Below are 14,503 nucleotides of genomic sequence, written 5' to 3'. Positions count from 1 at the left end.
GGAGTGTGGCTGGGGCCGCTTCTACCAGCTTCTTCCCTCGGTCTTGTCTTGGTAACTCTCCAGGTCAATCAGCTTGAAGTAGTACACACGAAGCCATTTCAGAAGCACTCCCCTATCTCACCCGCTATTACTAGGTACCTGCTTTGTTTCATCCCCAGTATCTACTAGTCCAGCCACACCAATAGTAAGAAACCCGACCGGCTGGAACCTGAGGCCGCAAGAACGGCACAGCCACCGCCGAGGCTCCGACGATCATCGTAGTTCCCAGCCGACCGAGTCCTTAGTGACATCGCGTTTCGATTGGCCTGGACTTTCAAATCGGGTTGACCTTGTTATTAACAAAAGCTTTCTGAAGCATGCCCCAATAATTTGATTAAGGCGTCCCCAGTCGCCTTGAAAGTTTCCAGATCCGCAATGGCTACAGGTTCGATATGTTTACGTTGAGCTGCTCACTCATCTACTTACTAACAGCACCTCAGTGCGAATCTGTGTCTGTGGTGATGAGGGCACTGGCAAGTCCAGTCTCATCACCTCCCTTGTGAAGGGGGTATTCGTTACAAACAAGATCCAGCCTATCCTACCTCAAATCACCATCCCTCCTACGATCGGTACCCCCGAGAATGTCACGACAACGACGGTGGTGGACACCTCCGCTCTTCCGCAGGAGCGCAATAATCTGGCCAGGGAGATCCGGAAGTCCAATGTAATCCTACTCGTGTATTCGGACCATTACAGCTATGAGAGAGTCGCTCTATTCTGGTTACCATACTTTCGTTCTCTAGGGGTCAATGTCCCCGTGGTACTATGTGCGAACAAGTCCGATCTTGCTGCAGATCACACCGAGGCCCAGGTGATTGAGGAGGAAATGCTGCCATTGATGGCGGAATTCAAGGAAATCGACTCTTGCATCCGCACCAGTGCCCGTGAACATCGGAATGTCAACGAAGCCTTCTTCCTCTGCCAGAAAGCGGTTACCCATCCGATCGCACCGCTGTTTGACTCCAAAGAATCCTCCCTGAAGCCGGCAGCAATCGCGGCGTTGCAGCGAATCTTCTACCTCTGCGATAAGGATAGGGATGGTTACCTCTCTGATAAGGAGATCAAGGACTTTCAAATGAGATGCTTTGAGAAGCCATTGAGTGAGGAAGATTTGATTCACATCAAGGAGACCATACAGAGGACGCATCCTCATTCAGTGACACCCTCAGGCATCGATTGCCGCGGTTTCCTGCAGCTGAACAAGATGTATGCGGAAAAAGGCCGACACGAGACTGTTTGGATTATACTACGAGCATTCCAATACACGGATAATCTATCACTACAGGAGAACTTCCTTCACCCGAGATTTGACGTCCCCCCTTATGCGTCGGCTGAGCTTTCGCCAGAGGGGTATCGATTCTTTGTGAACCTCTTCCTACTCTCAGACAAGGATAACGACGGAGGCCTGAATGATGCGGAGCTGGCGTCGCTCTTTGCGCCCACACCGGGGTTGCCTGCTTCATGGGCAGACGGGTCCTTCCCATCCTCTACCGTCCGCAACGAAGCCGGCCATGTCACCCTTCAAGGATGGCTTGCGCAATGGAGTATGACTACTTTCACGTCGCCTAAGACAACATTGGAGTATCTAGCCTACCTGGGTTTCGAGTCGTCCGACCGGAGCAATCCTTCTACAACAGCAGCGCTGAAGGTTACGCGACCACGAAAGAGACGCAAGCGTCCTGGCCGTGTGGGCCGCAATGTTGTTCTTGGTCACGTTCTTGGGGCTGCAGGCTCAGGCAAATCTGCACTCCTTGACGCTTTTCTTTCCCGTGGATTCAGTACTACTTATCGCCCCACGATCCAGCCCCGAACTGCTGTGAACACAGTTGAGCTTCCGGGAGGGAAACAGTGCTACCTCATCCTCGATGAGCTCGGGGAACTGGAGCCTGCCCTCCTCGAGAATCAGGTAAAACTGCTGGACCAGTGCGATGTCATCGTGTACACGTATGACTCGTCAGATCCCGATTCCTTTGCATACATCCCAGCGCTGCGCGCCAAATATCCTCACTTGGAGGAGCTTCCCAGTGTTTTTATTGCACTCAAGGCAGACTTGGATCGGACTACTCAGCGGGCCGAATATCAGCCCCACGAATACACTGCTATGTTGAATATGCCGAGTCCTCCTCTTCATGTCAGTGCCACTTGGAGCTCCATCCAGGAGGTGTTTGTCCACATAGCAGAAGCGGCAATGGAGCCTAGTACGGCCTTCCCGCGGAGTGAGGAAGATGTGGAAGGCAAATGGATGGCATGGGGAATTGCTCTTGGGGCAGTGGTTTGCGCTGGAGCGGCGGCCGTCATGATTTGGCGGAGAGTTAGTGGAAGCGGAGTGTGACGGGGCGAACACTGTCGTATTCCTGTGGAGTCAAATAGATACCCTTGAGTATGTATATTGGGTTGTTGGTGTGTTTGCCGGCAAAGTATCGCCAGTTAACCGACTAGTACGAAGTAATAAAGTATGATGCATAATGAACGGCCTAAATACGGCTGATGATCCACTCGTTCATTTTAACCTGCCATGTCGGCCACGAGAGTAGATTAGTCCCCATAGAACCGGGGCGGCACGACGCAAGAGTGATTGACTTTGGGCTATGAGGACTAGTGTGGGTTTCTGGCGCCGTTAGCATTGGGAGGGAAAGAAGAGGATTGACTGAAGCCTGGCAGATTGGCGGCCCCACGCGCCAACTTCGACCAACCCCGGAAATGGCCGCCCGCTCGCTCTTCTCTCTGGCTTCAAATCCCCCCCGTCGCTCGATCCCCCCCAGGTTATAAGGCCATTGCGCAAGTTCTTACCCGGAAACTCTCCCCGCCCCCCTCTCCTCTCTATCTTCAACTCCGGGGTATATAAACCATCGATATTCAGCTCCCTGCGAGTTCACAAGTGACTTTCCCGCGAGTCTCCGCCCCGATCATCTCCCTCGTCCTACTAGCCAGCAGAGCGTTCGCCCTTTCGAGAGCCTCGGTCCCGCGCTCTCTCCCTTGCACGAACGACAACGACGACCTGTTTCCAGCCCTTCCATCTGGACCAGTCCTCTCACAACCTAAGAACGTTACAAGCCACCCTGAGTGGCACCGTCAAGGGTGCCGCTCTTGGGGGGGAAGGGAATTCGCTACGACGATTGTCTGACAAGCCTATCGCGCATTCCTAGGCCCCTGTCACACCACCCTCCAAAATCCTTTTAATTTATCGCTGATTGACCGGTGTGCCTGCTGGTGGTATCCGCAGCCATGTTGTAAGACTTGCCCTCCCAACCCAAAGCTGAAAGCCCGGTTATCAGCGTCCTTGGTCCCTTATCTCCGCCTCGTGGGCGCATCATAGGTCGGCCTTCAATTCCCTGGAGGTCAAAGAGCGCCACTACCTTTCAGCCCTATCTACATTTATTATGACGACTCTTTTGCGTCTCTTCACCTGGCTGACCCCTTGATCCAGCGTCCTTCCCCCACCTCCGCCTCGCTATACCGTCCCCGTCGCCTATGCGGCCGGGGCGTCGAATGGCATGGCGGTGCCAGTTGTAGAGACCAACAATATCATCAGCCATCCTGAGGGTGGCTGTCCCTTACAAGCCGGAGAAGGTGTGTTTCTGAAGGGGCGCATGTTCGCTCATGCACGTCGCTGCAAGGTCGCTTGGATTTGCTGATTGACGGACTTTACGATAGGCACTTACCTCCTCCGAGATGACCTACACTTAGCCACCCCTCCTCCACATCCCTCCGAAGCCCCCGTCATGAATCCCAATCCACTTGCGACCGTTCCGGCGCCTCCGACATCAGGTGTCAAGCTCTCGCTGGTTAGCATCGGTAGCCGGCTCAAGACCCCCACACCCTCCGTGGATGGCACAGGCGCAGCATCTTTATTTGGAGATGGTAATCCAGCTCTAGCAGCACCACCTGTGAAGGAAGGATTGAAGAGGAGAAAACCGAAGAACAATATCATAAAGAGCAGCTCGTCATTCGTCTCGCGGGTCATTACGCATGAGACGGCAACCAAGCGATTGAACGATCGGAATCCGGATGGTCTTTTTGCCTTTGCAAACATCAATCGTGCCTTCCAGTGGCTGGACCTCAGTGCTAAGCAGAAGGAAGAGCCCGTCACCAAGATACTGTTCACCAAAGCGCACATGATAAGCCATGATATCAATGAGCTAACCAAGAGCACATCACACATAGATGTTGTCATGGGTTCCTCGGCTGGAGACATTATATGGTATGAGCCGATGTCTCAGAAGTACGCACGTATCAACAAGAACGGAGTCGTCAACAATTCTCCTGTGACGCATATCAAATGGATTCCTGGTTCAGAGAATTTGTTCATGGCTGCTCATGCGAACGGACAGCTGGTGGTATACGACAAGGAGAAAGAAGACGCTCTTTTCACACCAGAACTGGGCAGTCCGTCGGCTGAAACGATGAAGTCGTCGTCGGGGCGGCAACCACTGCAAATCCTGAAGTCGGTCAACTCGAGAAATCAGAAGACTAATCCGGTTGCGCTGTGGAAACTCGCCAACCAGAAAATCACGCAATTCGCCTTCTCGCCGGACCGCAGACACCTGGCTGTTGTCTTAGAGGATGGATCGTTACGAGTTATGGATTACTTGAAGGAAGAGTATGCTGCGACCACAATCTTGCCACCCTGTCGGTATAGGAAAGCGTGGGCTAACGTCTTGCTAGGGTTCTGGATATTTTCCGCAGCTACTACGGAGGGTTAATATGCGTCTGCTGGTCGCCGGACGGAAAATACATAGTAACCGGAGGCCAAGACGATCTTGTTACGATCTGGTCGTTACCAGAGCGCAAGATTGTCGCACGTTGCCAGGGCCACAACTCCTGGGTCTCTGCGGTAGCTTTTGACCCATGGCGCTGCGACGACCGTACTTACAGGTTTGGTAGCGTTGGTGACGATTGTCGGTTGCTGCTATGGGATTTCAGCGTGGGCATGCTGCACCGACCGAGAGTAGTACGTTTACCAACAATAGACACGGATTCCTAGTGTTCTAACCCATGAAACAGCATCAAGCCAACGCCCGCCAACGCACCAGCATGATCGTCTCGAACACGCAACACCTCAACCGTCACCGAGCCGATAGCGGAGGAAACCGAATGCGATCCGATTCTCAGGAGACTGCAGATACCTATAATAGTTATGATCCGACCGTTCATCATCCGGTGGAACCCAGAGCACGAACCGCCCTCTTACCACCGATCATGGTAGCTATCACCTCCTTGAGTATATTTCGCAATTCTCAGAAAGGCTAACTTACTCGCGCAGTCCAAAATCGTTGGTGAAGACCCTATCTGCTGGCTAGGCTTCCAAGAAGACTCCATCATGACATCTTCACTCGAAGGTATTTCGCAGCCCGAATCTCTTCCTAGATTTAACCCTCAGAATATTGCTAACGACTTTTTCTTCATATCAACCAGGCCACATTCGCACCTGGGATCGTCCCCGAGAAGGCATCAACGACAACTACAGTTATTCGCCTGCGATCAGTGCCAGCGCCACGGGGTCCGGTCGTGCTGACTCGATGATGGGATCACTGTGAACATTACTATGACCCCCGGATCGGCCATCTATCCATCTATCACAGTAGTTCACAATCCCGTAGCTGCTCTGTAAATATGTATGTAAACAATTATCGAATTAGGAAATATACCCATAATTCTCAATCTGTCTGGTAGTATCTTCGTCTATTTTGATTACATGGACATCTGTCATTGACGAAACAGTAGCAGTACACCGTAGTACTCGCTGTCATGCATAAGATCTATCCAATCGACCTAGCTAGTTACCAGCCACATACTACTTACTCGTAATACTGTAATTACTGTGTAAGTGTTTCGCAAATATCGGAATGAACCGACCTACCCCGACCAAGTAAGTAAGCACCAGTACTTGGTTCATGTTACAGAAGCAACAAAAAACTACAACACATACCACATATGATCCCCGTTGGGCCTTGGGATACAATCATTGCGAATACCAGTCTTGTTATATTTGAGGGTTAGGCAGCTATTTTCTGTTTAAAGTATACTTATGTAGGAAACCAATCAACTCATCTGGTACGGAGAAGTGCTTTGGGCGGGGCCCTCAGTTGCATTTCGAACTGGGCTGGGTGCATTCTACTTATGTACTAGTATGTGCTGCTAAGCATGGAATAGTAAGTACTCTCTTGAATATAGTGGGACAGGGTGGCCCCGGACTAGTTACCTAAGTACTACTTACTTGCCAGAATGCAACGGAGTCCCCGGGACAGACTGCATGTAAATGACTTGTTCGGTAAGTAGAGTAGTACGGAGCAGATTACTACTGTGGCTAGCTAATTCGTAAAACCCAGTGGAATGATCTCCATTTGGATTTTGGGTTGAGGCGTTCAATATTGATGTGAGTATCGAATATGTGCATGGTTGAGGTACATGGAGCTTGTCTCTAGTCGGAGTTTATTGTTAATGCTGAGGTGTGTTCAGACAACTGTAGATAGACTAGTTTAATTGATAGTGTCTTTTGCCAGAGTAAACCTCCTTGCAGGGTGTTCAGGAATTAGGTTTGCCAGCGCCGACATGCATGATCGCGAGTGCCGCGCTAGTGATGTATCATATCCAACATCAGCATTAAAGACAAGTTAAGTAAGATAAAACGCATGGTTGAAATATTGTATTAAATGATTGTGGAGAACGAGAGAAGGTGTAACAGTGCCATAAATCCATTTCCATCTGCGCATTTAAATTATGTATCAAGGGAAACCAATAATGTACCAATATCACATCACTCGTGGAAGGACGTTAAAGATAGACAATAAGAAAGGAATGAGGGGAAGGGAGAATGTGTGGGGGGAAGGGCAAAGAAGAAAAAAAAAAAGTTGGAGTAGCAGATAGTACTACACTCATCGCTGAAACATGAAGCTGGCTCGGTTGGCCTGCGTGTCATGTTCTAATCTTGGAGTCGATCATTCGAGAGAAACGAGGTTACGAGGGTCGCTGTCGTGTCGTGCGGGTCGGTTCGATTCAGGTTTATCGATCGCTTCGCTGACCGGCTTGTGCGACTTCGAGGTGCCTGGTTCTTTCACTTACAGAATCTCGGCAATCACGCCCATTGCGAGGGCACCAATCACGGCGGCGGAGCCAGGAAGCGTGCCCGTGTACGCGGCAGATCCGGCAGACGAGGAGGTAGACGCAGCAGCTGTCTGGGTGGCGCTAGTGGTGGCTGAAGCTGTAGGTAAGGTAAAGAGAACACGGTTAGAGACCCGTCTATTTCACATCCTGTACGTACTCACCCGGTGTTGTGGAGGCGGAGGGAGCGGTGCTAGATGGTGAAGTAGTCTGGTGGTTGATGCAGGGGCGGGAAGTGGTTTTTGTGATGATGGTGCTGGTATGTGGGCGGATACATGGTGATGGTGATGATGATGGTGAAGATGATGATGGTTGTGATGGTGACGATAGTGATGATGATAAAATAGAATTTTCCTTACTTGTTTCAGCCTTGCCAACCTTGGTCACATTGAACTGCTGCGACTGGCTCAGGATGCCGGTGTTCTGGGTGGTGTTGGATTCGGCGTTGAGCTGGTAGCCCTCACTATGCGCGTTCGTTAGGATCGTACAATATATGCCATAATAAGGCGGCTGGGCTGTTTGAAGATACATACGCAACTGGAATACCGATGACCTTGTCAACGGTGTATTTGCTATCCGATGTCTTGACATTGGCGATCTTCTTGCTGACGGTGGGCTGGCTGTTCATGTTGACCAGTATGAGGTCGAAGTTCGTAGGGTCAGAACTGATCCGGGAAATGAATTAGTTGTGTGTGACAGTCAATGGGCCGATGTTCACTTACGCCACAGTCGTCCACTTGATGGTGTAGGGCTTGCTAAAGTCCACCTGGTCACCATTCTTAGGCTGGGTGATTGTAATGGCTGTGAATGCTGATGTTAGTCCAAGGTTGATGATGCAAAATCAAAGGAACATGTACCCAGTGCTGTAACGGCGAACGCCATCATCGAGACAACAATGTTCAAGAAATGCATTTTGATGGTCTATCTTCGACGAGTGAAGCTGTTCAAGGCGAAGGATGTCGTGTCTAGAATGAAAGAGTAGCGATAGCAGGGCTAACGAGTGTTTTCAGTTCGTAGGATATTTAATGGCTTGAGGGAATTGATGAGTTCGATGAGCTGGGTTGAGAGGGCCTTATAAATGTATGGATGGAGGATACACCGCAACGAGCCACCTCATGGCAAGGGTCCATCATGGCGATATCTGCCAGCTTGGGCCGCGTTTGATCCTTCTTACTTGCCTGGTACCCCTGTGCTTCCCTGTAATATCAGCCGATAGGAAGAGAGAAAGGCAAGTAACAGATGGAAAGCCAAAAGTTGTCTATTTCGGGCACGCCTGCTGCCAAGGGTCTGGCGTGCATGCGAGGGGGGCTGCAGATGATCTGTTCGCCTCCTCGAACCTTCAGTCCTGTACTCCCGATCTCCTTCTCCAGGGAGGCTCCAGGAGTTTTGATATGCATGAGACGCGTCTAGTGGGCAGATCTTGACGGCAACTGCATGGTAAAACTCAATAACCGTCCACCAAGACCAAAGGAGGATCCGCGCCCGGCAAAGATAGGGCACCTCGTGTTGCAGGGCGTGCTATCCCCTTCGAGGGAGAACGAGGATACCCCTCCTTTCCGCCTTTCGGGTTTATGACGTTTTGTTTCACCAGCAGGGGACTCCCAGAATAGTGCGTCGGATTGGTTCTCAGTCAAAAATTAGCTTAAAGCGCAACAATACCGTCGGATAGTCATGGAAGGAATCCTATGCATTTTACAGAAGGTTTCGAGACGCTAGTGCTGCAAACTACTCAGCACAGGCTGCATAGTATGCAAAGGTTTCACTAGTGCCAACTGAAAAAAAATAGTGATCTGGACACGAGAACATGTTGGCCCTCCAGATAATATGGAAGCCACCAAACATCATGACGGTGCGTATCTTTGGTGGCGTTAGACTCAACCTTGTATGTCGATGACGCGGTGCTGCTTGTTGGTGAAACAAGCATATTCGATTTCTCATCTGATCATCTGTCGACTGTTATTGTGCGAGCCTAGACCCTGGAAGAGCAAAGTCAACGATAATTATCCTTTACGTGCGCATATGCGCATGTTAAGTTGGGAAACACCGCTTACTGTTCTCCCGCTCCTTTGCTGTCGGAGACAGACAGAGATAGATAGTCACGTCGTACACATCACACCGCACTAGCTATGGCGGGCACGGGATAGGTCATATCGTGGCGACGCACGAACTCGCCTATTGAATTTTGCTTCCTGTTAGAGGCCGTCTGGGACGCGTGTTTGTACGTGTGTATCAAGTGTGTCAACCTGCTAATTATAGCTGATGATGGGCGCTCAAGAGAGTCCTAAGGTACTGAGAAGAATCAGTAGGGTTGTGCAGAGCAAGGAAGCTCGACGATATGAGGTGCAGCACTCGTCATAGTCTCTATATGTAAGTGGTGAATGGAAGGTAGGCTAGCGACACTTTCGAGAATTGAGGGTCGGGGATTTGTCTTCAAGAAGATGTCAACTAAATTGATGACAGAGCAGACTGACAAACAGACATGTGACCACATGCTACATCACCTGTCAGGGGAACTCTTTCGCTCTCAACGTTTTCACGATCGATCAGTCTTAGCCTCTCCAATTTATATTTAATTGATCCACATATCTCAATCCATGGAAATTGTCTGTCAAATGATCCAACACTTAGTGGTTAAATGTTATGCTAATCAGGGGATACTGAATGCCTTATTTGGAAAGTATTCAGGTATCACTATATGGCAGTGAGGCGGCATGCCAGGTCAGAAAGCTTCATATGAGCACCAGAGATACTAATCATTACAGTAAAGCTCTCGGCTCAATATATTGCTATATGGTTTCTTGGGGTTTCAACTCTAGAACAGACGGAATGGCCACCCCTTCAAATAGCTGCACATTGTCTCTTTTGGTGCTTCGTGACTGGGTGTGCGCCGTCTGGAGAATGGAAGAGCCCGACGCATACAAAATGTGTATTGCATCCATCTAACTAGCTCTGCATCCTGTACATCTTGTTTACGCTCCTCCGTGCTTAGCATCAAGGAGCTAGAAATCTTGTCTAGCAAAAGTACCGAGCTTATGCACTCGAAGGCCGAACACCATATCTTCCAAGACTTTACGTCTAATCCTGATGACATGCCCGAGCAGTCTCCACTCCAATAAGCCTGTGACCCATCATTACCCCGGACCTTTAGAGGCTCCGAAACGCCGGTGTTTATGCGTCTCGGATGCAGGGTCTCATATCAGTTTGCCGGTGTGCTGACGCTAATCAATCCATTGATATAGACTAGGGCTCTTGAAAGTCATCTACGCCGTTTCCAGAGAAGCGGCTAGAGGAGTCCATTCCGAAGCGAGTGTCAGTCTGGTCGGCATGGCAGCATCCAGCTTGCTAGATGGACAAGAGACCGTGCGTAATCTCTCCACCATGCTTGGGTTCTCGCAAGTTCGTTTCAGGACTACTCACACGAAACCACCCAACGCCCATACGAAACGAATCAGATGCAGGTAGGGGTTGGTTGGCAAACCCTGCAATCGACGGGTCGCTGCTTTTGACAGCTGAAATGGACTTCGTCGGCGCCAAAGTATTTGATCCCCAAATATAGAGAACCAGCCCAACCATTTGTTTTGTCTGTCATAGAGGTATTACGGCAGTAGGCTGAAATTAGCTTCATGCGGACGTGCACCAGCCAATGTTCATCATTAAAAGCAGTCAGTTTGCGCCATAAACACTGCCACAGCTATCAAGAATGGCTAGGCTTGCACTGAGAGCAGAATACACTGTTCCAGGCCTTCTTCGACAATGCTGTTATACTTTTATCACTCTCTACGCATTAATATTGCCCGTATGTCGTATTGAAGATGGGTTAAATGCTGATTACAACAACAGGAGTGCAAGCACAGTATGGATTTAACTCAAGCTGCGCGGCTCCTGCTTTATATACAACTTTAACTCGGCGATATTCCCCATGTTTAATCGAGACAGGCTGTGGGGCAGCCGAGAGGCAGGGATCAAGGGGTCACGATCTGACACGTTCTTGGATGCATTTGCGCAGGAATCTAGGGATGTGCCACCACGAGGACGCGCGCGATACTATCCTTGGTCCTACACCCCCCTCGCATTCATCGGTATGCTTCCCGTGAAGCTGGGCCTTGGTTCAAGCAATTCGCGTCTGAGAAGTGTCACCTAACGGCGAATTGAGGCCCTTTTACCCGCTACGCGTCCCTTCGTGCTCACATTCCTTGGGATCCCATTACACCCATTGGAGGAAATTGTGCTACATCAACTAATTTTGGAGATTCCTCACCCTTGCAAGCATTATTAGGAAAAGCCCAAAAGCCGGTAAAAACAATGAAGGGGATGCCAACAATCGCAATGTTCCCACAATTGCGCGATGGTGCACATACACAGTATGGCTTCTCTCACTAGAGAAATGGTTACGAATATGGTTTGCCAGATGAATGCAGCGATCCATGGTTTAGCTATGTGTGCTGGCTTAGTCTAGGCATTTCATTCGCTATGCCTCATTGGCATATCATGTTTCGTGATCAAGTGGGCTTTTATGATATATAAACCAGGGCTTGTTCACTCTCGTCTTCACTTATGCAGTTCTCGTTCACATCCCAATCAACCCTTGTTTTTGCCCTTCATCGCTTGTCACTCCCCTAGTTTCAAGCCTGGCTTAGTCTGTCTTCGAATTATCCAGAGCAATCTGCAATAAGCCTGAGTCATCATGAAGGCCCAAACAGCGGCAATCATTCTGTCGTTCTGCAGCTCTATTCTCGCTGTTCCTGTCCACAACCCGAATGCTAAACGGGCTGCTATTCCGAGTGGCCAGCCCCAATGGCCCGCCAGCCCTTTTGGGAGCGGGTTCCCCTTCACTGTTGGTTCCCACGGGACCAAGGAACAAGCTCCTGGCAGCAGCAGCATAGCCACTCCTTCGGGCACCCCTTCTAGCGTCCCGTCGGGGGCTTTCCACGGAATCTCACGGCCTGTCGCAACTCCCTTCCCTGACCAACAAGTCCATGGACCCTTTTCTATCAATGCTCCGCCAGCCAATGGGGCTGCTTCCAGGCCGACGGCAACCTCAGTGAGCGCTCCGGCCGGGCCAGTTGCTGGCGCTGGAAGACCTCAAAGCCAATCTTCCCAGGGTTTCCCGTCATACGGACAAAGCGAAGGCGCCCCACCTAGTGGCGGTCTTTCTGGAGGCCCGCCCTCACAGGGTACAGTCCCGAGCAGCCAAGACCCCGGTAGCATTGACACGTCCTCTGCTTACGAAGACGGATATTATGTGGGATACACCCCAACTGGCCACTCGACTGTTCCTTCCAACAGCGAGCCTACTGGCATCCCTGGAGGTCAGCAATCTCAGGGCTACCCTCCGAGCGGACAGTATCCTGGTGGTGAGTCCACCGGGTCACCTTTCGGAGGTCACTCTGAGGGCACAAGTGGCGAGTACCCTTATGGCCAATCTACTGGAGTTCCTTCAAAAGGAGGATACGCTCCTAGTAACTCCCAGACTAGTGGGCAATATCCTAGCTCTGGCTCCGGATCTGTGTACCCGGGTGAAGAATCAACAGGACCATTCGGCGGCAGCTACCCCAGTAAACAGTCGAGCGGACGACCCTCAACCAACGGCTACCCTAGCACTGGACACTCCACAAGCTCTTACCCCACCACTGGATACTCCGAGGGCCCTTCGTCTGAAGCTTCCTACCCTTCATCTGGACACTCCGCAGGAACTTATCCTAGCTCTGGTCAATTCGAGGGCCCCTCCCAAGGTACCTATCCTTCCACTGGGAAATCCACGGGCTCCTACCCTGGTTCAGGACTCTCTGGAGGTACTTCGGGCGCCAGCTATCCTTCGTCTGAGCATTCGACGGGCGGCTACCCTGTTTCGGGCTCTTCTCAGGGCCCTTCCAGTGGCGTTAGCTTCCCTTCCACCGGTCACTCCGCGAGCACCTACCCTGGATCTGGGTATTCGGAAGGCCCTGAGTCCGGAAGCACCTATCCTTCCTCCGGACACTCCACTGGCAGCTTCCCCAGCTCTGGATATTCCGAGGGTCGTCCTTCCACCGGAGCTAGCTACCCTGCCACGGGTAGCTCCCAGGGCGGTTACCCCGGGGCTTCTCAGGGCGGGCACGGGTTCTAAAGAATGAGAAATGAGAAGGTAGTGGTAAATTTGAGGTAGAAGCGAATTCAGCGTTCGGTAATATAATGTCAATTTAGTTTATGTTTTGTCATGCAATAATGCGTGATGGGTCTAGTTCAGGCTGAAGAATATTTTAGTCATCAAACTTGATATTGTAGCTCTTGCATTTAGGATCCTACCTAAGACTAAATAGCTCGATCATGGCGAAGTGAGCATAGTATATATACACACATCGAAGCTGCTATAGAACCGCGGCGTTTCGGATTTTAACGTAATCAAACCTCTACCTTGAAGTCATGCTGTCGCCTTAGACACTGACTAGCAAATGCTATATGCTATTAACACTTACCACTACGTAGTATGAGATGAAAGTCCCTATTTGTAGGAGGATAGTAGTAACTTCAATAGTCAAGTGGTTGCCAACTAGGAAGTAATACTACTAGTTATATAGATATTGAAGTCTGCATCTACCCGCATTTAGAATATATAAATTGTGGAGAATCATTCAATGAACACAACTATCACAATGAACATTGCAAGTATAAATACATTGATCATATCATATAACTTATCAGAAATATATACTACTCATATCACTTGCACTGCAGACACCAACCCACCGAGACAGCCATACAAAGACACCTCACAGGACGTGCAGAACAGAAGTAAACAAATTTCCAACGACTCCCTCAAATGATGAACATACACCTACTTATTAGTAGAATACCACCAACTAATCAAGCAATTCCCACCAAAAGCTTAACTATATACCTAAGTAGCCCCCCCCCGGAACCCCCCACATGAGGCATTTATCCCACCCACCCATTCATTCCAGATACTACTAGTACTATATACTTACTCAATAATTCTCCTGCACATCACCACCACCACCAACCAATAAATTACAGATACTTAATCACACAAACCACCACCCCTCCTGCAAAAAAGAAAAAGAATTCCCCCAAATCTATGCAAGGGGAACAAGACCCAAAACAAGCTTTGACTCGACAAGGCTTGTTGGGACTTGGCTTTGGTCTGTTCGTACTTACTTACTTAACTGTACATTAAGTACTTAGTTTACTGGCACCGGTCTCGTTCGGTCTCTGGGGAGGTTACTGTACAGTATCATGTAAGTAACTGAATTTTGTTTTCATGGGGGTTATGTGGATTTGAGGGTTTATGTGTATTACTACTACTACTATACTAAACTAACCGATATGTGGGTGGATGAATCATTGTTATGGGTTTTATACTCCCGCT

General features: G+C 49.9%; 4 protein-coding genes across 4 annotated transcripts; 3 read left to right on the top strand and 1 right to left on the bottom strand.

Annotated features, from left to right (window-relative positions):
• The first annotated feature begins 310 nt into the window (after positions 1-310).
• Positions 311-2,491, top strand: gem1 (ERMES complex Ca(2+)-binding regulatory GTPase GEM1). The gene is made up of 2 exons (XM_025623375.1): positions 311-424; positions 480-2,491. The coding sequence occupies exons 1-2, from the start codon at positions 415-417 to the stop codon at positions 2,369-2,371; spliced, it is 1,902 nt and encodes a 633-aa protein (XP_025479863.1). The 5' UTR covers positions 311-414; the 3' UTR covers positions 2,372-2,491.
• A 294-nt stretch (positions 2,492-2,785) lies between these two features.
• On the top strand, positions 2,786-5,685 carry BO87DRAFT_376740 (WD40 repeat domain-containing protein). Its single transcript, XM_025623374.1, has 7 exons — positions 2,786-3,269; positions 3,467-3,609; positions 3,694-4,639; positions 4,705-4,990; positions 5,044-5,241; positions 5,303-5,378; positions 5,455-5,685. Exons 1-7 carry the CDS (start codon positions 3,265-3,267, stop codon positions 5,574-5,576), a joined length of 1,776 nt encoding a protein of 591 aa, XP_025479862.1. The 5' UTR covers positions 2,786-3,264; the 3' UTR covers positions 5,577-5,685.
• Positions 5,686-7,097: 1,412 nt separating this feature from the next.
• BO87DRAFT_426150 (GPI anchored serine-threonine rich family protein) lies at positions 7,098-8,052 on the bottom strand (the record flags this gene model as incomplete). Its single annotated transcript, XM_025627343.1, has 5 exons — positions 7,098-7,240; positions 7,305-7,603; positions 7,674-7,805; positions 7,863-7,941; positions 7,998-8,052. 5 exons carry the CDS (start codon positions 8,050-8,052, stop codon positions 7,098-7,100), a joined length of 708 nt encoding a protein of 235 aa, XP_025479861.1.
• Positions 8,053-11,713: 3,661 nt separating this feature from the next.
• BO87DRAFT_376738 (uncharacterized protein) lies at positions 11,714-13,352 on the top strand. Its single transcript, XM_025623373.1, has one exon. The coding sequence runs from the start codon at positions 11,825-11,827 to the stop codon at positions 13,241-13,243; it is 1,419 nt and encodes a 472-aa protein (XP_025479860.1). The 5' UTR covers positions 11,714-11,824; the 3' UTR covers positions 13,244-13,352.
• Positions 13,353-14,503: the final 1,151 nt, after the last annotated feature.

Source organism: Aspergillus neoniger (genome assembly GCF_003184625.1).
Source record: "Aspergillus neoniger CBS 115656 unplaced genomic scaffold BO87scaffold_16, whole genome shotgun sequence".
Taxonomy (NCBI): domain Eukaryota; kingdom Fungi; phylum Ascomycota; class Eurotiomycetes; order Eurotiales; family Aspergillaceae; genus Aspergillus; species Aspergillus neoniger.
The sequence above is the reverse complement of the archived record's forward strand: the minus strand, read 5'-3'. Positions and strand labels throughout refer to the sequence as shown.

What these genes read in the sequence shown, in the direction of transcription:
- BO87DRAFT_376740 (XM_025623374.1), top strand. An exon ending in ATGGATTACTTGAAGGAAGA is followed by an intron (nt 4,640 to 4,704) that starts GTATGCTGCGAC and finishes ACGTCTTGCTAG; the next exon opens with GGTTCTGGATATTTTCCGCA. An exon ending in CCCTCTTACCACCGATCATG is followed by an intron (nt 5,242 to 5,302) that starts GTAGCTATCACC and finishes TTACTCGCGCAG; the next exon opens with TCCAAAATCGTTGGTGAAGA.
- BO87DRAFT_376738 (XM_025623373.1), top strand. Translation starts at nt 11,825, where the DNA reads ATGAAGGCCCAAACAGCGGCAATCATTCTGTCGTTCTGCAGCTCTATT.